Here is a 19639-nt window from a genome sequence, read left to right on the forward strand (position 1 = left end):
AAAAAATTTAAAAAATACTGTACTTTTGGCATCATATTTTGACTTTGCTTTCAAAAATTGGTGCCTTCAGGACAAAAACTGAGAGCAAGAGAGTAATTTTAAGCATATTCTGTGACGGGTGTTACATAAAAACACTTATTTTAAAAATAGCAAATTTTTAAACTCACTGACATTCATAAAAATAAATTGACACTGATTTTAAAGTCTTCTCTTTCTGTTAATAGAATTACAACAGAGAACAGCCTTGTTTATTAATTTTAAGTTATGGTTTGGCAACAAACTGCCAAAGTAAATTTGACAGATCAAAAGTACACACTAAAAATATTCACTTTGGATGTATGTAAAACAAAGATGAATTAAATAAATCGAACTTTTCAGTTAATTTCTGAAAATATGAACTTTCCTGAAGAAAATGATATAAAGAACATATACTGAACACGAAATTTAATTTTTAACTTCAATGTCCAACCTATCGTGGAATTGACCTTCAGCAAAAAGCATAGTAATGATTTCTGTTTCTATAAGCACTGCGTAAGTATTCTTATGGATATTAGTGTTCAAAGATATATGTATCACTCTTAACTGGTCCATCTTTTCACAGTTAAATTTTCTTACATTCAGTACTTAAAAATAAATTCCAAGGAAAAATTGCAGGCAATTACCAGTAAAAAGTGTCCATTGTTAAAAAGAAAGGGGAAGAATGACGAACGTGAAATTTCTTTTGATTGAAAGTCTACTTTCATATTCTCAAAATGTTCATGTGTATAAAATATGTATTTTCGTAAACATGTAATGTCAACTAGTAATGTGTCAAATCTTAATATTTACATATCGTGTAACTAATAACTTTTTTATTTTACATTTACAGGTATATGATTAGAAAAACATTGGAGAGACTGCAGAAGAAATACGCTTTAATCAACATTCCAGTAAACTTGACATATGTTCCGTTAAATAAAATCAATCAACCACCATGGCTGGGATGGTAATTTAAGGACAATTTACCGGTACATGCCACATTCCTACTAGTCACAGTGTTTAATTTTAATTTGTACATGACGCAACATTCCAGTGGCAGAGGCTTAAAAAGTAATTCCTACACTCCCACCTCAAACCCATCTAAGAATTCCTTTCAAGTGTGTATATATTTTTTATAATATATAAATGTTATGTATATGTACAAAATTCTTGTTCTGATGAATTTTTCACATTGCTTTTGTAATTGTGAATGTTCAATCTTTTTTTCTTTTCAATTATCTTAACTAATTAGTTATTTCGTATACAAATCTTTTATGTTTTCGAAAAAATACCTTGCAAATTGATAGAAAATGTTATTTAGTCTTTGAACAAAATAGCAGTAAATTAATAATGTCAGAATATGTCAAAGTCATTAAAATATTTTATTCTTACTCTTCAAACAGCTGTTGCTGGATATAATGTAAGGTATGCACCACCGATTTTAACTAGGCCTACTACCCATTTTTTACCAGATGTCTGTTTACCATATTGTAATATTTTTTAATTGTTGACAACTGTCAGTATTTATGATGTATGTGAACTGTCCTGTAAAATCAAACGTGGATAGTATTGTACATTGAGGCTTATTAAATCTTGAATACATACTATCTTTATTTTCAGAATACAGTAGAACATCGATTATTCGAATACCGATCAACCGAAACATTGGTGAACCGAAAATGTTCCAGTTGGAAAATTTAAATTTGCGCTCATGCCATGTGGCAGTTTTGCTAGCACTGTTTTGCAAAAAAAAAAAAAGTCTCTCAGCTCTGAAGCAAAAAAAAAAAAAGTTTGTACTTCTTGTCCTAAACTGTAGGCCTACTTTAATGGTCGTTTTGAACTTGTTGAACTAGGCAAGTCAGTTTTCTGTGTTATTTTATAAGACATGTGATACAAAATATATACTCTATGTACAGTTTTGTGTTTAATATCAGTGTTTCTTTGTTTTGTACTGCTCCTATATCACCAGCACAATTTGTTTTCATAAATGATTGGTTATCCAAAAAATCAGTTATCCGAACACCCCCCCCCCCCCCCCCCAATTGTTTCGGATAATCGATGCTCTACTGTATATACTTCTCCTACTGTTGCGGTTTTAGGGAAACTATTATGAAGTAGTTTATATCTTCACCTACAAATTCAAAGCAGAATATTATCCATTGTTTCATAAATACGTCCAAAGTATTGTTTATAATCTTATTGATTTTTAAATGCTTTTTTACCGCAGACATAATTGTTGTTTCTTGTGATGTATGGAAGACAAATATGGAGAGTATGAGAAACAGAACAAGATGGACGAACACAATGTTCCACATCTGTAGAAAACAAGGAAAGGAAGTAATAAAGTTTTAATGTGAGAAGTTATCTATTGTTGATTTAAAAAGTAAAAAAAATTATTGTAAGCGAATAGTTATTGAAAAATATTCACACACATTATGTGAAAGGAACGCAATTCAACTTTAATGGGAATGTAATTATTAAAGCAGTATATTGAAGCTATTAAAATTTCAGTACATTGTTATGCTTCATCTTGCACGTGTCAGGCTAGTTAGACTGAAAAATTATTTTTTACCTGATTTCTTTTAATTCGAAATATGGAAGAAAAATCCTAGATTTTAGGAGGGCCCAGGCCCATCTGCTGAAACCGTTACTGTTCCCTTGTGTTCTATTAGAAAATGATTCAATTTTAATTAATATTAAAACATTAAAATGGCGTATAGTATGCCCTAAAAATGTAGACTGGTGGTAGTGCAGTGAAGCAGGCTTTGAAACCCTAAGGACAAATGAAATAAAAAAGTGTTAGGATTACTGGTCATTGAAAACATTATTTTCAAGAAGAATGATTTTAATGGTAATATATTCCATTTTCATCCACCGTTTGAAGACATATAAAAATAAAAAAAAAAATATATATATATATATTTTTTTTTCAGTATTAACAGTGTACTTTGTTGAACATTATAATCCTAAAAAGCTGAAAACTAGATCCTTGTCTTGAATGTCAATATTACCCAGCAGTTTCAAGAATTCACCCAAAATTAAACAGATATCCATAAAAGTTTTAAATACAATTACATAAAAACTATGTGGACTTCTTTACAATTTGAAAAATAAAAATTTTCTGTATCTTTAAAAGATTGCTTCATTTTCTTCATTCTGATGTAACCATTACCTCCAATATTGGTGCGCTTTCTTGTTATTTTAAACTGTAATTGACAAATTGAGGGGGTCAGCGCAACAGTGGTCTAAGCCACTTTCTTAATGTGAAAAAAGCAAGTGATATTTTTTTGGGAAAAAATTACATGCTTCCTAACAAGCTATATAATGTTGGATTGGTCTATTCCACTTCGTAGGAAGACAGTTGACGTCAAAACCAACAGAAGGCTCAATATTTAATTTTTCACATTGAGGAGGGTTAGACTACTGTTGTGCTGACCCCCTCAATTGTACAGTAAAATGCCAATAAAATGAAATTGTGTAAATGACTAAGTTAATTCGTTATCAAAATTCTGTTACAATGAAACATAACAAAAAATATAACAATTATAAAAATACAGAAGCAAATGTTTTCATGAAACGTTTTAGTACTTTCGAATTTTTTAAAATGACATTTCACTGTATTTTTCATTGCTTGTAACTTTCTATAGAGAAAGTTTTTTCTGTCTTTTATACTATGGTGACTTAATGTTTTATTTTGTGATAAATATTAATGTTTGCAAACATAATAGTGCGGAAATAACTTAACTATTTTAGGTAAGTATACAAATGATAGAAGTGGTACCCCAAATGACTGTACTTCTTTCTTTCGTCACAACTTCCAATTAAATATGGCTATTCATATTTCATTTGTTGTCCCTTCCCTCTGCTTCAACTCGGAGTTCTAATTTGTGTGGTACTAGTCATTGAATTTAATTTTTGATTGTGACTCAAAATGATCTCATGTTTCATCCCATCACAATTCGGAAAAAAATCTGTTACCAACAATGTTCTTTCTCTGCACTTTATCTTTCGTAGTCAACCATCTTTGAATTAATTGTGAGCATACTTGGTTACCTCTGATGCACCTCGTTCACTAATTCCAAATTGCTGTGACAACTATTGTGCCACTTGTCGATTATTGTGAGTGATTTCATCTGCATAAGGCAACATGTTATGTTGTGACTGGGATCAGTTAGATCAGCGTTTCTCAAAGTGTGTTTCCCGGAATCCCGAGGTTCCTTAAGCAACTCTTAGGGGTTCCGCCAATTCCTGATGTGAAATTATTTACTTTTTATCTTTAAAATATGATGTTATAAAAACATGAAAAATAATAAGAACAGAACTATAATTGTTTATTCTATTGGCAATTTTCATTTCAGTACAACAATGGATACCGTTTATGGCAATCCGATCACTAATGCACATTGTTGAAATAATAATAGGTGCGGTTGAAGTAACTTAAGTGTCTGCAGCTAACACATTTTCCAACAATAATGCACAGGTGTAAATTGTATATGGAATTAATTGAAAATTCTGTGAAGGATATTTCGCAGAGTTGTTTTGAAGTTCAAGGTGAATTATGTGTTAATTTTGTGTCTCAAAGTTTATTTAATAATATTAGAAAAAAGTCAAATATTTTAAAGAAAAATTGTGCGATTTTTATCATCCCTTCTTCAAAATTGCGTAAATAGAGGGCGAGACCAATCATTGCGAGCTACAGTACGTCATCCTATTTTTAATACAGAGTGATACTGATCCTCAGTCTACTTTTTTTAAATACAGAGTGACACTGAATCATGGATCAGTGGCTTAAAACAGGATCATTAAAACAATCAACATCCAAGTGTGCCACTACAACTTCAACTATCCCTAAACGTGAGTCTGGTGAAGGCGAAAAAAAAACACACACACACACACACAACCCCTCTCCACGAATATTCACAGGGTTAATTGGATTCCAGAGTTTTATTTTGGGTTTAAAAGGGTTCTGTGGATAGAAAAGTTTGAGAAATGCTGAATTAGATGAATTTGCTGTCCATTATCCAGTTTTACATCTCATCTGTTTGAAGCCGTCATACACTTTTTTCATTGTCCAACTATTCTTATCTACTGCAAGGTATGCAGGGGATCAGTTAAATGAATTTGCTGTCCATTATCCAGCTTTACGTCTCATCTGTTTGAAGCTGTCATACACTTTTTTTATTGTCCAACTATTCTTATCTACTGCAAGGTATGCAGGGGATCAGTTAGATGAATTTGCTGTCCATTATCCAGTTTTACGTCTCATCTGTTTGAAGCCATCATACACTTTTTTCATTGTCCAACTATTCTTATCTACTGCAAGGTATGCAGGGGATCAGTTAGATGAATTTGCTGTCCATTATCCAGTTTTACATCTCATCTGTTTGAAGCCATCATACACTTTTTTCATTGTCCAACTATTCTTATCTACTGCAAGGTATGCAGGGGATCAGTTAGATGAATTTGCTGTCCATTATCCAGTTTTACGTCTCATCTGTTTGAAGCGGTCATACACTTTTTTTTATTGTCCAACTATTCTTATCTACTGCAAGGTATGCAGGGGATCAGTTAGATGAATTTGCTGTCCATTATCCAGTTTTACATCTCATCTGTTTGAAGCCATCATACACTTTTTTCATTGTCCAACTATTCTTATCTACTGCAAGGTATGCAGGGAATCAGTTAGATGAATTTGCTGTCCATTATCCAGTTTTACATCTCATCTGTTTGAAGCCATCATACACTTTTTTCATTGTCCAACTATTCTTATCTACTGCAAGGTATGCAGGGGATCAGATGAATTTGCTGTCCATTATCCAGTTTTATATCTCATCTGTTTGAAGCCGTCATACATTTTCTTCATTGTCCAACTATTCTTATCTACTGCAAGGTATGCAGGGGATCAGATGAATTTGCTATCCATTATCCAGTTTTATATCTCATCTGTTTGAAGCCGTCATACATTTTTTTCATTGTCCAACTATTCTTATCTACTGCAAGGTATGCAGAGATCCTTCTGCCTACAGAGAAGCATCCGTAGAAGTTATTTAATCCTTATTTAATAATATTAAGGCGTAACGAAATGACTGCTGTCTGTGATACATGTCATGATCAAATTCCATTTTCTATGCTCCCTGCACTTAAAATATTTAATGAAATGTCATGAAGCTGTTTTACTATGCATATGGTGGAGTAATTTTACGAGTATATAATAATTTTGTGTCTTAAATTGGTACAAAACTTACTGATCCTTGTATTTATAATATTACATAAATATTTTGATAATTCAACTTAAGAAGAAAATTAGGAATAACAATTTATGTTCATGTTGTGCTGTATTTGTATTTATTTATAAATATATGTACTGTATATATTTATTTATAAACAAGTCCCCATGTGCTAAGGCCCAAGTCATGTATCCCTCCCCCCCTCTTAAGTTATATTCTACATGCTCTAGACACGACTACCTCATCATATAACGGAACTCATTTAGTATTCTTATTTTGTAACAACTTATGCAGCCTGTGTAAATAATTGTATATTTAATTTTAGAAATGAAAGCATCATTGCCAGTCAGTTTGTGAAGCTTTCCATGACCTGACAAATGTGTCAAAGAAACTCTGAATCCAATTTACATATTTAATAATTAGAATAGTTTACATCCGAAACAGTAATTAACTTTTGAAAGTATGTAATAATACTAATAACTAGAGCCCGGATGTTTAGGCATTTATAACAGTTAAAATAGGCAGGCAAAAAAGGCACAATAATCTTTGAAAAAGGCATTATAAATTTCAAAAAGCATAATATATTTTAGCAATAAATTTAAATTATATCAACATAACTCACATATTAACTTCGTAAGAGACACATGTTGACTTATAAAATATATATATTTCGTGATTAGCTGTCTTTTCACAAACCTTACATAACAAAACTGTTCCATCGATTGAAAACACATGGGCACCAAATTCACTAATGTAAGCATGAAGTTTACTTTGCATTGGTTTACTGAATTTAGGCATCCTAGCTAACCGATCTTATACATTCTGTCACCTGACAATAACTGACTGTTCCTCACTCAAATTTCTTTTTCCTACAATAATAAACACGTGTAGCACAAAATTGTAACAGTAAGATTTGAAAATATGAAAGCAAACAATTGAAAATGCTACGTGACAACTTCTATGAGAACGAGCTTAATATTTAAAATTATAAAGCTGATTGTTGGCATCGTGAAGACATGATAATATTATATTTGTAACTGTGGATTGTCGATCATTATTCATATTACATCAATAGTAATAAAGCACGATTATTAGCAGATTAAGCACCGAAATAAATTACTTTTATTTACTAGTGTTAGTAAAGTTAGTCGTTGTTTCAAATATTTAAATTTCATACACATTACATTACAATTAATTAGAAAATTGCAAATGAACAAGAAATGTTGCTTTAAAAGGATAAAAAAGGCATTTACTAGTAAGAAACTCCTTAAAAAGGCAAAATAGGCAAAGTAAAAATTGGCCCTATCACTTTTATTTATTTCAAGTCATATTTATATCTATGCAAATAATGATTTACTTCCACCCAGTAAAAAAGGCATTTTGCCAAACATCTGGGCTCTACTAATATTAAACCATGACATCTTAACATACAGTAGTTAGCATGTTACACAGATTAAAATTTTACCAAGCAAATGGAAATATCTGTGATTGAAACTAAAAGTTATGGAATATGTATGATTAGACTTTCTTGTGTTAAATTCTGACGTACCTTGCTTGCATGTTTCGACCTATTATGGGTCATCCTCAGAACTGGTCGTTGCTGGTCTTGGTGCCCAAGAGGATGACCCATAATAGGTCAAAACATGTAAACAAGGTACGTTAGAATTTAACACAAGAAAGTCTTATCATACATATTCCGAAGTGATACAGTGTTAAAAGTTGTGTAATAAAGATGTATAAAAGTTATGGTTTTTCTTGCCTGAGATCTTATCATAAGCACAAATGGCTTTTATGTTTTAATTCTTAAACAGAGAATTCTTTCAATTGATATCTAGGTTATGAAATAATGTCATGTGTTGAAGAAAAGGTATGTGAATGAAAATATTAATGTCTATAAACATTACAGGAGTTCGGAATATGTATGATAAGACTTTCTTGTGTTAAATTCTAACATACCTTGTTTACATGTTTCGACCTATTTATGGGTCATTCTCAGAACTGGTCGTTGTTGGTCTTGGCGCCTCTTGTTTTGTTTCCTGTGAGGGTGTGTTCGTGTGATATAATATAGAGTCGAAGAGTGTGCGTGTTCTGAAATTGAGTTGTGTGTTGAGAATTTCGTTGGGGTGTGTTTTCGTGTGTCTGTATATTTCATATGGTTCTAGTGTGTTTAGTTTCTGGCTTTTTGGTTGGATGTGTAGTATTTCCATGTCTGTGTTGATGTCTCTGTGGGTGTGGTTAGCATTTGTGATGTGTTCTGCATATGTGGAGGTGTTTCGTAATTTTGTTATGGCTACTTCATTCAAGAAATTAAATTACAACATCGCATACAGAACAAATAACACTCTACAAAAACATCTCAACACACAAACAACACAAACAAACAAATACAAACACACAGGTGTATACAAACTCAAATGTAACACCTGCAACAACTTCTACATAGGACAGACAGGCAGATCATTTCAGACACGTTACAAAGAACACATCACAGCCATAACAAAATTACAAAACACCTCCACATATGCAGAACACATCACAAATGCTAACCACATCCACAGAGACATCAACACAGACATGGAAATACTACACATCCAACCAAAAAGCCAGAAACTAAACACAGTAGAACAATATGAAATATACAGACACACGAAAACACATCCCAACGAAATTCTCAACACACAACTAAATTTCAGAACACACACACACTCTTTGACTCTACATTATACCAAACGAACACACACTCACAAGAAACAAAACAAGAGGCGCCCTGACCAACAAGACCAGTTCTGAGGATGACCCATAAATAGGTCGAAACATGTAAACAAGGTACGTTAGAATTTAACACAAGAAAGTCTTATCATACATATTCCGAAGTGATACAGTGTTAAAAGTTGTGTAATCAAGATGTATATATTACAGGAGTCTTAAATTGGGTATATGAGAGAGAGTTGATACTTGTTCTGTAAAACATTAGCAAGACCATTGTTGATTTATGAAAGCAAATGACAAGAGGATTGAAAGTGACAGAATTCCAAAACAACTTGTAACATTTAGCAGGAGAAGGAGTTGTCCGTATGGACATTTTTAACTTTTCTTACAAGCTTTTGTTTAAAAGTAAGTGAATATTTTACTCCTGCACAGGCAGCAATTATAGGTAGTTTTAGCTAATAATTATGCTAGCACCAATAATGAATTACACCACTACTCACATAAAGACATTGATTACGTTTGTCCGAAGGTACAACAGGGCCTGATTTAGGCAGGAGCCTACGGTGCCTCTGCTCAGGGCCTCAAGATTCTGGGGGCGTTCAAATTCAGAAACAAGCTTTGTTTTCAAGTGATTCATGGTAACTGAAATAGATAATAATTTTGCAACTGAAAATCATAATTGAGGAAATAAGTAATATTTTTAACAGGTAATGGCATAATGAATTATGTTAGAAACAGTGTTTTAAGCTTAGAGTGATGAGTTGATTGCAGAGTTTAATGTGTTTAACTTGTAACGACTCTTCAGTACTAATGGTGTAACCGTAAGTAAAAATGGCTTTTGAGTTTGAAATCATGCTTTTTCTCATACACAGGCTATTTTGGGCAGGGCAGGGTATCTGGATACACAAAATCATTGCTTTTTAAAAGGGTTGAAATTGTTTGCTTCTTCAGCAATGTACTACATGTGATGCACACTTTAAATTCTTTAATATTTTCACTTAAAAAGTCAGTTTGTAAGAATGAAATAACTAATTTTGGATTATTTTTAAATCTTGGTCATACCAGAGTATCACATACATTATAAGCAAATCCAAATTTGTTTTCAATAAAATTTTTATTAAATAATTGAAACGTTTTTGTAACAAGGTATTTGTACTATTTGTGAGGTACTGCTTACAACATTGGGTTGAAGTGACTGTAAAGAAGGACCTGCGTTAACATGAACTATAAGTTGAAGAGTTTGACACTCTTTGTCTTTGATGGTACTTGTGTTTTTGTTCACTTTCGCTTTTCTGCTTTTTGAACACATTTTCCTGATCACACGATTTATTTTTTCCTTTTCTGTATGTGCTTATATATCACACCAATGTTCTTAATTCAACTTTCACCATCCATGCTAGAATAAGACTGAAAAATATCTTGTTTTAATTCGGTTTGTAACTAGGTTACTGCATTACACTAGGATTTTCATGGAAGATGGTGATGTCATCCTGTTACAAGAAAATGGGACAATTTTATCTGTATAGGATTTCCTTTTAAACATTTCACGTTAGATCATAGTAAAATGACAGAATTGTTGAAATAGATCCGAGGCAAATGTTAGAATTAGATTAATCCAATATTAAATTTAGATTCCAGAATTTTAGGTGCTAAAAGTTAATATTGTTCTTCGCTATAGTTTGTAAATATAGAAGCCATGCCCCCACTTCTTTGAGATGTCATTCAGTATTTTCCCTTTAGTACCGTTAAAGGTCTCTAATCCTCTTAACTACCACTTACAAACTAGCGCACAATTTGTAAAAACATTGCCATACCTCCATTTCTTCCAAATGCCATTCTTGTCATTCAGTATTTTCCCTTTAGTACCGTTAAAGGTCTCTAATCCTCTTAACCACCACTTACAAACTAGCGCACGATTTGTAAGAACATTGCCATACCTCCATTTCTTCCAAATGCCATTCTTGTCATTCAGTATTTTCCCTTTAGTACCGTTAAAGGTCTCTAATCCTCTTAACCACCACTTACAAACTAGCGCACGATTTGTAAGAACATTGCCATATCTCCATTTCTTCCAAATGCCATTCTTGTCATTCAGTATTTTCCCTTTGGTATCGTTAAAGGCCTTTAATTCTCTTAACCACCACTTAGAAATTAGTTCACGGTTTACAAGATCCACTACTCAGTCCTTCTGACTCTGTTGTCTATTATTACATATTGGACTCTTGTGAACTAGGCTTAAAACCCTCCTCACGGGCACCATGTCTATTCATCTACACTCAGTGTCATTCTTAACTTTTAGCACCTAAAGTTCCGAGCTCTAGATTAATAACCTCAAGCTAAACAACCAGAAATTCTCATTAAAGCTTGCTTCTTTTATAAAACACATTTTCATCATCAGTGCACAGTTGTTAGTTTTTGCAACACAGTTTAACCATGGAGTTGAGACTACAGATATTTTGTCTTGTAAATAACGACAATGTAAATAATTGTATATGTGTAATTTTGGTGGTATTGTAATCAATAATAATTTTATTCACATATACTTTCTTTTTTTCAGTGTCATTGTTTCACTTTGAGTTCGAGTGATTTAAATCTAAGTCTGGATTGTGGCTTTAGACATGTAATTAAACAGTTTTGTAATTTTTATACCTGCCACACAGCAGTCATCTCTCTTGTACAGGATGTGTAAATAAATTGAAACTATTTTATGTCATCATGGAGTCATTTATTTATAATGTTTTATCCATTAAGGCAGGCATGCCAAAACCCTCTACTTTCTATTCCCCTACCTGGAGGGAGTGAATCTTCTTGGAGGGGAGTGCGACAGGGCTATACATTACCTGCAGCAACATATCAGCTTTTGTTTCAGTAACACAGTTTCAGTATGGGTGTTGATTTGGCTGTGTCTATGAATGAGTTATGATGAATAAAGTGAGGAGTTCACAGATAACGAAGAAGAGAAATTACGAATCATATAACATAATTGTTATAATGTTTTCCTCAGCCAACAATAATTATTTTAAAATGAAAGGCTTTCATCAGCCCATGTCGAGGTAATATGTTGTGACAGTTTAGATCAGATTAGTAAAGTTCTTAAAATATGATATTGCCAGCACTTATTTCTTAATCAGTACTCTCATGGAAAAACGAACTTGACAATGGTATTGTTTTGGAGTCTGTACTAACACAGCTATCAAAGGTTAGATGACTTACGACTTCCATTTCATAAGCTGGTAAGTGATGAGATTATAATGAGGAATACATGTGAGGCTCTTCAGGTTGTAAGGACGAGGAAGGCAAGTAATTGCAAGGCGGAAAAATTTTGTGGAAAAATATATAATGGCAAATTTTCCATCTCATGTCACTATATTATGTTAATATACTTACATCAATAAATCTCTAAACCTGACCTAGAATATCGTCGCTTCACAGCTTGTGAACTACACTTTTAATTTGTTTCAGTAACGCTCCCAACTTGTCTATACTTGCTCTCAAAGTTTTCCAAATAAACTATATGTTAATTTAAATTCTAAGCTTAATTTATGTTATTTATTAATATTAATGTTAATGTTTTATTGACATACAGCAAAGAAATGCTTTCAGTGTAAAAACTTCAAAATGTCCTACTGGATTTAATTAATTGTGAGTATAATATTTTCTTCAACATTTGTTTACCATTGGTCCCTGTAAATAATAATGCTTGACGACCAATGAAAGAGTAGGGACTATTACTTTAAAATAATTAGTACCTACTATGTAAAATGAAATACTTGTTCGTTTTTTATTGTTTCGAAATTACTGCAGTATATATATATATATATATATATATATATATATATTAAATATTGTATAAACATCATATTAATAAATTATGCTTTACAAACCACTACTTTGTGAAGTGTAACTGAGTAAGCCTAAAGTTTCTTGTATTACAATTATCAAATATAGACACTAATAATAACGCTTGTTTCCTTCTGCTGAGTATGTTCATAATGTCAAAATGCCTATTTAATCCAACCCTAGAAGCGCAGAATAGATTATTGTACACCCCTCCAGCTAAGAACTGGTAAGAGCAATGCTTGAATGATGCAGTCTGCACAGACCGAAGATCTGCACACATAACTGCACATTCAGTGTCTAATTTCTGGCATGCCTGCATTAAGGTAATGTTTGTAGATTATGAAAGAAGCTGATAGATTAATGTTGCAAGCTAGCATCTGTCAAATTATGGTCCACAGAGCATCAGTGGTCTTGAAGATATAGCTGCTTGGACTCTGAACATAAAAATAATCTGTTTAAGTAACACACTGCAGTTTTTTGTGCATCATTAAATAAAGTGTGATATAGAAATTTTCGTGAAAATACACACTTTTAAAATCCTTGATACTGAAAAAATTCGTTTTGGACATGCCATCTATTGGTCTGTCCATGGACAGTGATTTCTCTATAAAGTTTAGGTCGGTTTTTATTCATATTCATTATAGGTTACTCTGTGGCTCTACAGTTCTCCAAGAACTTTGGTCTTCTTTATCACAGACCCCCCAGTCATCCTTTGACTCAGCCTTCCTATGACATATCTTTACTCCAGTGGTTCATAATCACTATTTACAAGTAAATTTATCTAGGAATGGTACACACAAAATTATACAAGATTATACTTTATTATAAGAAATTAATATAGATCGTTACTTCAATCAAAATAAAAGCAATGGTGCTCAAATAAACTTCAATAATACTTCGAACGTGGGCTTTCATGGCCGGCGTCAATGAGGTTAGAGTTTTCCGGGCTAATGTGCCGTGGTCTTCTGGCGATGTAACGACCAGACGTTTCGTCTACAAGTGCAGCAGACATCAGTGATTAGGCTCTCTGGGGTGTAGTGTTCTCTTCAGTGTGCCAGGGACAACTGGCCAGTCTACCAGTAGACCACAGCATCTCAGTCCAGAAAACCTTCATCACGAAGACTGTATTTTCTTTGCGATGTACCATTATTTGGACTCATATTTAAAAATGGAAATCAAAAACTAAAACAAAAACGTTTGAAACAGTAGCTGATCATTGATCGAACCGCAAGCACAAACCTGCGCAAACTTAATAACTAATGAATAGAAGAGGAGACTTGAGCTAGATACCTTGATACCAGCACACCGCACAAAACTGCTTCACAAGCAGCCCAGTCCTGCCCGCGTAGTGACATCACAGGCTTGTCCTGTGCGAGACAAACCCAGTGCGGTCTAGAGCGGAAGCAGTCCATGGTCTGGGCCAGGGAAACAGAACTGGGAAAGAAAGGGATGGAAGCATGCAGAAAGAGTTTGTTTCCCGTCCACGATCCCCCACCATTGAATTACGTATCTGTGACATCTGCAAGCATATATACTTCTTCTCCCCCTACCATATTCAATTACGTGTGGGGATAAAAAAAGGGATGAGTCACGTGTACTGGCTTGTGACGTGTGCCACAATTGTAGCACAGTTTTGCATCCCTGGGCCGTGCCACTGTGCAAGTCTCTGGGGAGAACATTCCTTACCTCTCCACCCTGCTTGTGTGTTCAGGGGTTGAGTAGCGAATCAAGAAATGCCGACAACTGCTTTAAAGTGTTTACTATGTACGATAATACAAGTTTTTCAATCTCTTAATTTTTGAAGTTCCGTTTCGAGAGCCAGAGAGAAAGAAACTACATAAATAGAAAAACATTTCTCCGGAACTATATAATACATTGAATCTTCGCAGCTGAAGGTGATTATTATAATGAAAATACTGAAAGTAAATTTTATGTTTATTTCCATGATCGAATACATAGAGACAGACTCTCGTTACCAGAATGTAGGAAAAATGAGCACTTCAGTGTGTAGGTCAGAGCTTTCCAAACTGGGTGTTGCGACATCCCAAGGTGAAATGAAGTAAGAAAATCGCCGGTCACCTCTTGCTTACCTAGCTGTCTTGTAGATACATGTCCTTGACAGACGCATAGATGTATGTATAATTGTAGTAAACAAGTATAATTCTAGTCTGCAAGATAAGGATGAGAATATCTTAACTGCAACAGACAAAATATCTGCTTTACGAGACAAGTTAGCAATTTGGTCTCGAGAAGTGAAAGAGGGCAGCTATGAAATATTCCCAAATACATCTCACTGTGATTCGAAGAACGAAATAAATGATTCAATTTACAATTATCTGACATTACCGGTACTCACAGATAAACTCGAAAATTACTTCCTAGATCTGAACACAAATGCTTATGACTGAATAAGAAATCCATTTTTGTCGTCTGAAGTTAGTGGACTTCCCTTAGCAGAAGAAGAAGAAGAAGAAGAAGAAGAAGAAGAAGAAGAATTGGCAGAGATTAAAAATGATAGGAATTTGAAATTAAAACACCAAAGAGATGATTTGGACAGATTCTGGACTTCACATGAAGATTTTCCGTATCTTGCTAAATGGGCTTTTGTGGTTTTGTTGCAGCTTTCAACCACATATTATTGTGAAGCAGGATTTTCTGTGAGGACTAATATCAAAACAGTGAAACGTGGCAGTTTAAAAATGCTGGATGTAGAAATACGAGTGAATTTATCTCATATTTTTCCAAACATAAAATACATTTGTAAGATTAGCCAAGCACATGTGAGCCACAAAAAAATTAAAACCAATGGTGAAAATAAGTGTGATTGTTTTCCTCATCATAGAACTCTATGTAAATGTTTCTTTCGTCTCATATAATATATTATCAATACTGGAAATATGTATGTTTATCTTATTCATTTTATAAAGGGTGTATAAGTAGCCTATTAATGTGTGGAATACTTTCATGTGAGAGATAAGATGACGCACTAAATTTGTATAGTTTGTTAGGGTGTCGCCATATAAAAAAGTGTGGAAAGCACTGATGTAGGTTATTCTACGTTTATTGTTGGTATCCGTCCTTTAAAAACTATTTCGAAATTCAAGATGAAATGTAGTTTCAAGCTCTTTAATTTGGTCACACGGACTGTTTAATAAATTTAAAATGAATAATACCAAAATGTAGCAAATTTTCCTGCTCAAATCTGAGACAACATGAAGGACTGACATACAGTTAATATGACATTTTGAACTTAATTCTACAGAGTCTCAAAAATCATATTATTTTGTCAGCCATGTTGAATCTTTCGTACACTACTTTTAACACTTGAATAAAAACTTTAACAAAAGCTCACCAAACACAAAAACACACAAAACACAACACAAACACAAAAACACAAGAAATACATCACACTAACATACGAAAACAAAAACACACACAAGATCACATCCTCATTCAGAAAACAGAAATACAACATAGCATACAGAACAGAAAACACACTACACAGACATCTCAACACACAAACAACACAAACAAATAAATACAACCGCACAGGCGTATACAAACTCACATGCAATAGTTGCGACAGTTTCTACATTGGACAGACAGGCAGATCATTCCAAACTCGAGACAAAGAACATATTAAAGCAATAACCAGGACACAATACATCTACATATGCCGAACACATAACTAATGCTAACCACACATACAATACTGTAACATAAATACAGACATGGAAATCCTACACATACAACCCAAAAACCAAAAACTCAACACACTAGAACAATATGAAATATACAGACACACTAAAACACACCCTGATCAAATTCTCAACACACAGATCAATTTCAGAACACACACACTATTTGACACCACATTTCAACACTTTTCAAAATCGAACGCACCCACACAACAGGCAGCTAAGTTCGAGATGACGCCGAGATCTAGTAGGCTCTGAGGATGGTGTGAAGAAGCACCGAAACAGCTGTAAGCCGCACATGCTTACACAATTAACATGAGTAAGATCGCCATTCAATCAATTATTTATATTTTGTCAGCATTTTTCTCTCGATTCTAGCCGGAACAAAATCAATTTTCACATGTTCTCATTTTTATGCGTGTCCTATCTCAAGTTGTTCCTAATGAATCACAGAATGGTTATCTATGAGAAATAAGCTTTGACACTAAACATACGGACGTCACACAATGATGCTGACGAGGATTCCCCTCTGTAACCAGTTTTATTGCTCAGCCATGCTGAAATAGTGTAAGAAGCAAGCTTGTTTTCTGTGATCTGGGAGTGAAACATTTTGTGATTCTGAACTGGAAAATGAAGATCAAGGTTGGTACATAATTATTATATAAATTTTATGTTCATAATAACTTTGAATTTTTAGAAACTGCATGTTAACTTAACGGCGGGAAATGCGATTTTTTAAAACTATTTCTCAAAGTAAACGTTGACTTATAATAGGAGAGTCACACAGAGTCACATTTATTTTTATGTCAGAATGTAGGTTTAAGTGTGCACTTTAAGACTAACCTAGTTTCATTTGCTCCTACTGACCGCTCTGCATGTGGTTAATTTTTTTCATACTCGGAACAGCTGCCGGTGATTTCACGCCGTGATCTATTTCCAATACTTGCCAATAAAAGTGGTGACTTGGATGAACTATATAGATATGTTTTGAACAAATTATGTGTTGAAACATGTGATTCTAATAGTGAGAAGTGCATTCATAATATTTTGAAAAATATTCGAAGTAATTTTAACAGACGTTGGATGCAGTGTCACCGTAAAAAGGATTATTTTCTAAAAATCATTGTTCTTGGCAGGTCAAAGGCAACAACAAAGATATTTTTGAAGCTAGAAAACAGGGGCTTATTTCTAGATTTCTCTCTCAATTGGGTCTTCTTATTGACAAACCGAAATCTGGTGGCCCTGGGAATCAAATGATGGCAATATAGCACGTTGGTTTTTTTGAAAACCCACAAATTACAGCCAATATTACGGGCATTAGTAAGACCTCATTCGCAAATTTTCTGTAATTTTATGCACCATTTCATGTGGATATTCAATACTGGTATACAGTATATTGAGGCGTTTGAGAAGTACACCAATGATACAGCCCATTTATGTACAATAGATATATCCATGGTACTGCATGCCAGCTAGCGTGCATAAAATACTTATACATGTAGGAAAAATTGCAGAAACTGCGATACTTCCTATTGGATGTTATCTAAAGATGCTCAAGAGGCAAGACACAAACATTTACAAAAGTACAGGTTAGACCACGCTAGGAAGTGTCCTCGTGAGAGAAACTTAGATGTCCTACACATGTTGTTAGTATCTTCTGATCCCAACATATCCCAGATCAATCGACATCCAAATACAAGAAAATCAAAAATGTAATTTGAGGTAATTAAACTACTACAAGTACCAGCTACGAGTGCCAATAACAGCATTGGTCAACTGCAACCTCAAGATGAGGACGACAGTAGAGCTAGCGGATCCGACACTTCTGGACACTTCAGATTTCTAAACGTGAGTCATAAAATTTACTACATAAATATTACTTTTCTCTTCATAGTAGTCTGTAAAATAATTTCTATTTACTTTAATTTTTTTATTTGCATTAGTTGTATGCAATTTCCATTACTGTACGATTCTTTTTTAATAAATAGGCATTCTATACTAAAATAATAATTCTCATACAAATATTTCATCAAATGTCATAATAATTTACCTTCATTTTGCTATTTTCAACGATTCGAAATGAATTTATCAATATTAGATTTTGTTCCAGCTAGAATCGCAATCCGTCCCACTGTGCAGTGGACCAAGTGTATGAATCTCAGGGGGAATTATGTTGAGAAATGTTCAAACGAACCTCGAACAGTAAAACCTGTCTGAAAGACCACTCCTATTGAAAGACCACTCCTCCTAAAGACCGATTTTTTAAAGAACCGAATTAAAAATCCATAAAACCAGTGTAAATCACACCCCTTTTAAGAGACCACCTCTCTCCCAGACACTGACACCGACCAGTAATTGAATAGGCATTTCCTTAATTTTACCCTTCTTAAAAGACTATACTGTATTTTAAAAATTTACAATTTAGTATTTTATTACATTACTGTAGCATAAATAAATTCCAAAAAATTCGTACAGTACTAGAAGTTAAAATGATGTTTGGCAACGTTGTTAAGTAATACCATATCCACGTTGAATGCCCATCTGTCCTTAATCCCTTAAGGAATGTTGGGGATTACTACGAAAAAGGTACAATGACCACTTGCAAATGGCCTCTGAGGTATGAAAAAGAATTATTTCTTGGAAGGTAAGATTTCTCATGCCGTATGACGGTTTTACTTTTCGTTTTGCACATTAAAAATCAAATCGTTACTTGTTAATTACAGTGCAATAATTTATTTTTTCTTCCTGCTACCTATTACCCCATCCTTCTAAACTCTAAACTTGCTACGGCTTAATGAACGTAGAAATTTTCATTCTCTTGTTCTCCTTTTCCAAGTCCTTCACACTTCTACACCTATCTACCTTGCCTCCCGTTTCAGTTACCTGTCATCATATCATAATCTCTTCACACGCACGCAAAATAGCCACATACTAGCCATACCAACACATAAGACATCATCGTATTCATCATCATACACAATCTCGCTCTCGCGCTTGTGGAATACTCTACCCAGTGACATCAGAGACTGTCGGAATGTAGTAGCGTTCAAAAGCAAGCTTATTAAGCATTTTCTTACTGCATAGAGTAGGTTTAATTTGTACTTAATCAATAAAAGAAATGCTTCTCTCTGCTTAACTTTTACAATA

At 33.6% G+C, this 19639-nt stretch overlaps 1 protein-coding gene across 4 annotated transcripts in view; it reads left to right on the forward strand.

The window, feature by feature from the left end:
• Window positions 1-11667, forward strand: part of LOC138701412 (PRADC1-like protein) — a 29122-nt gene extending 17455 nt beyond the window's left edge. For 3 of the 4 annotated variants that reach the window (XM_069828273.1, XM_069828274.1, XM_069828275.1), the window contains exon 5: window positions 869-11667. In XM_069828273.1, coding sequence (XP_069684374.1) covers window positions 869-989 — 121 coding nt within the window. In that variant the 3' untranslated portion in view covers window positions 990-11667. The remainder of the gene's footprint in view (window positions 1-868) is intronic. The other variant, XR_011332547.1, reaches the window with a different exon arrangement.
• Window positions 11668-19639: the final 7972 nt, after the last annotated feature.

This window comes from Periplaneta americana, chromosome 6, assembly GCF_040183065.1.
Source record: "Periplaneta americana isolate PAMFEO1 chromosome 6, P.americana_PAMFEO1_priV1, whole genome shotgun sequence".
In the NCBI taxonomy this organism is placed as follows: Eukaryota; Metazoa; Arthropoda; class Insecta; order Blattodea; family Blattidae; genus Periplaneta; species Periplaneta americana.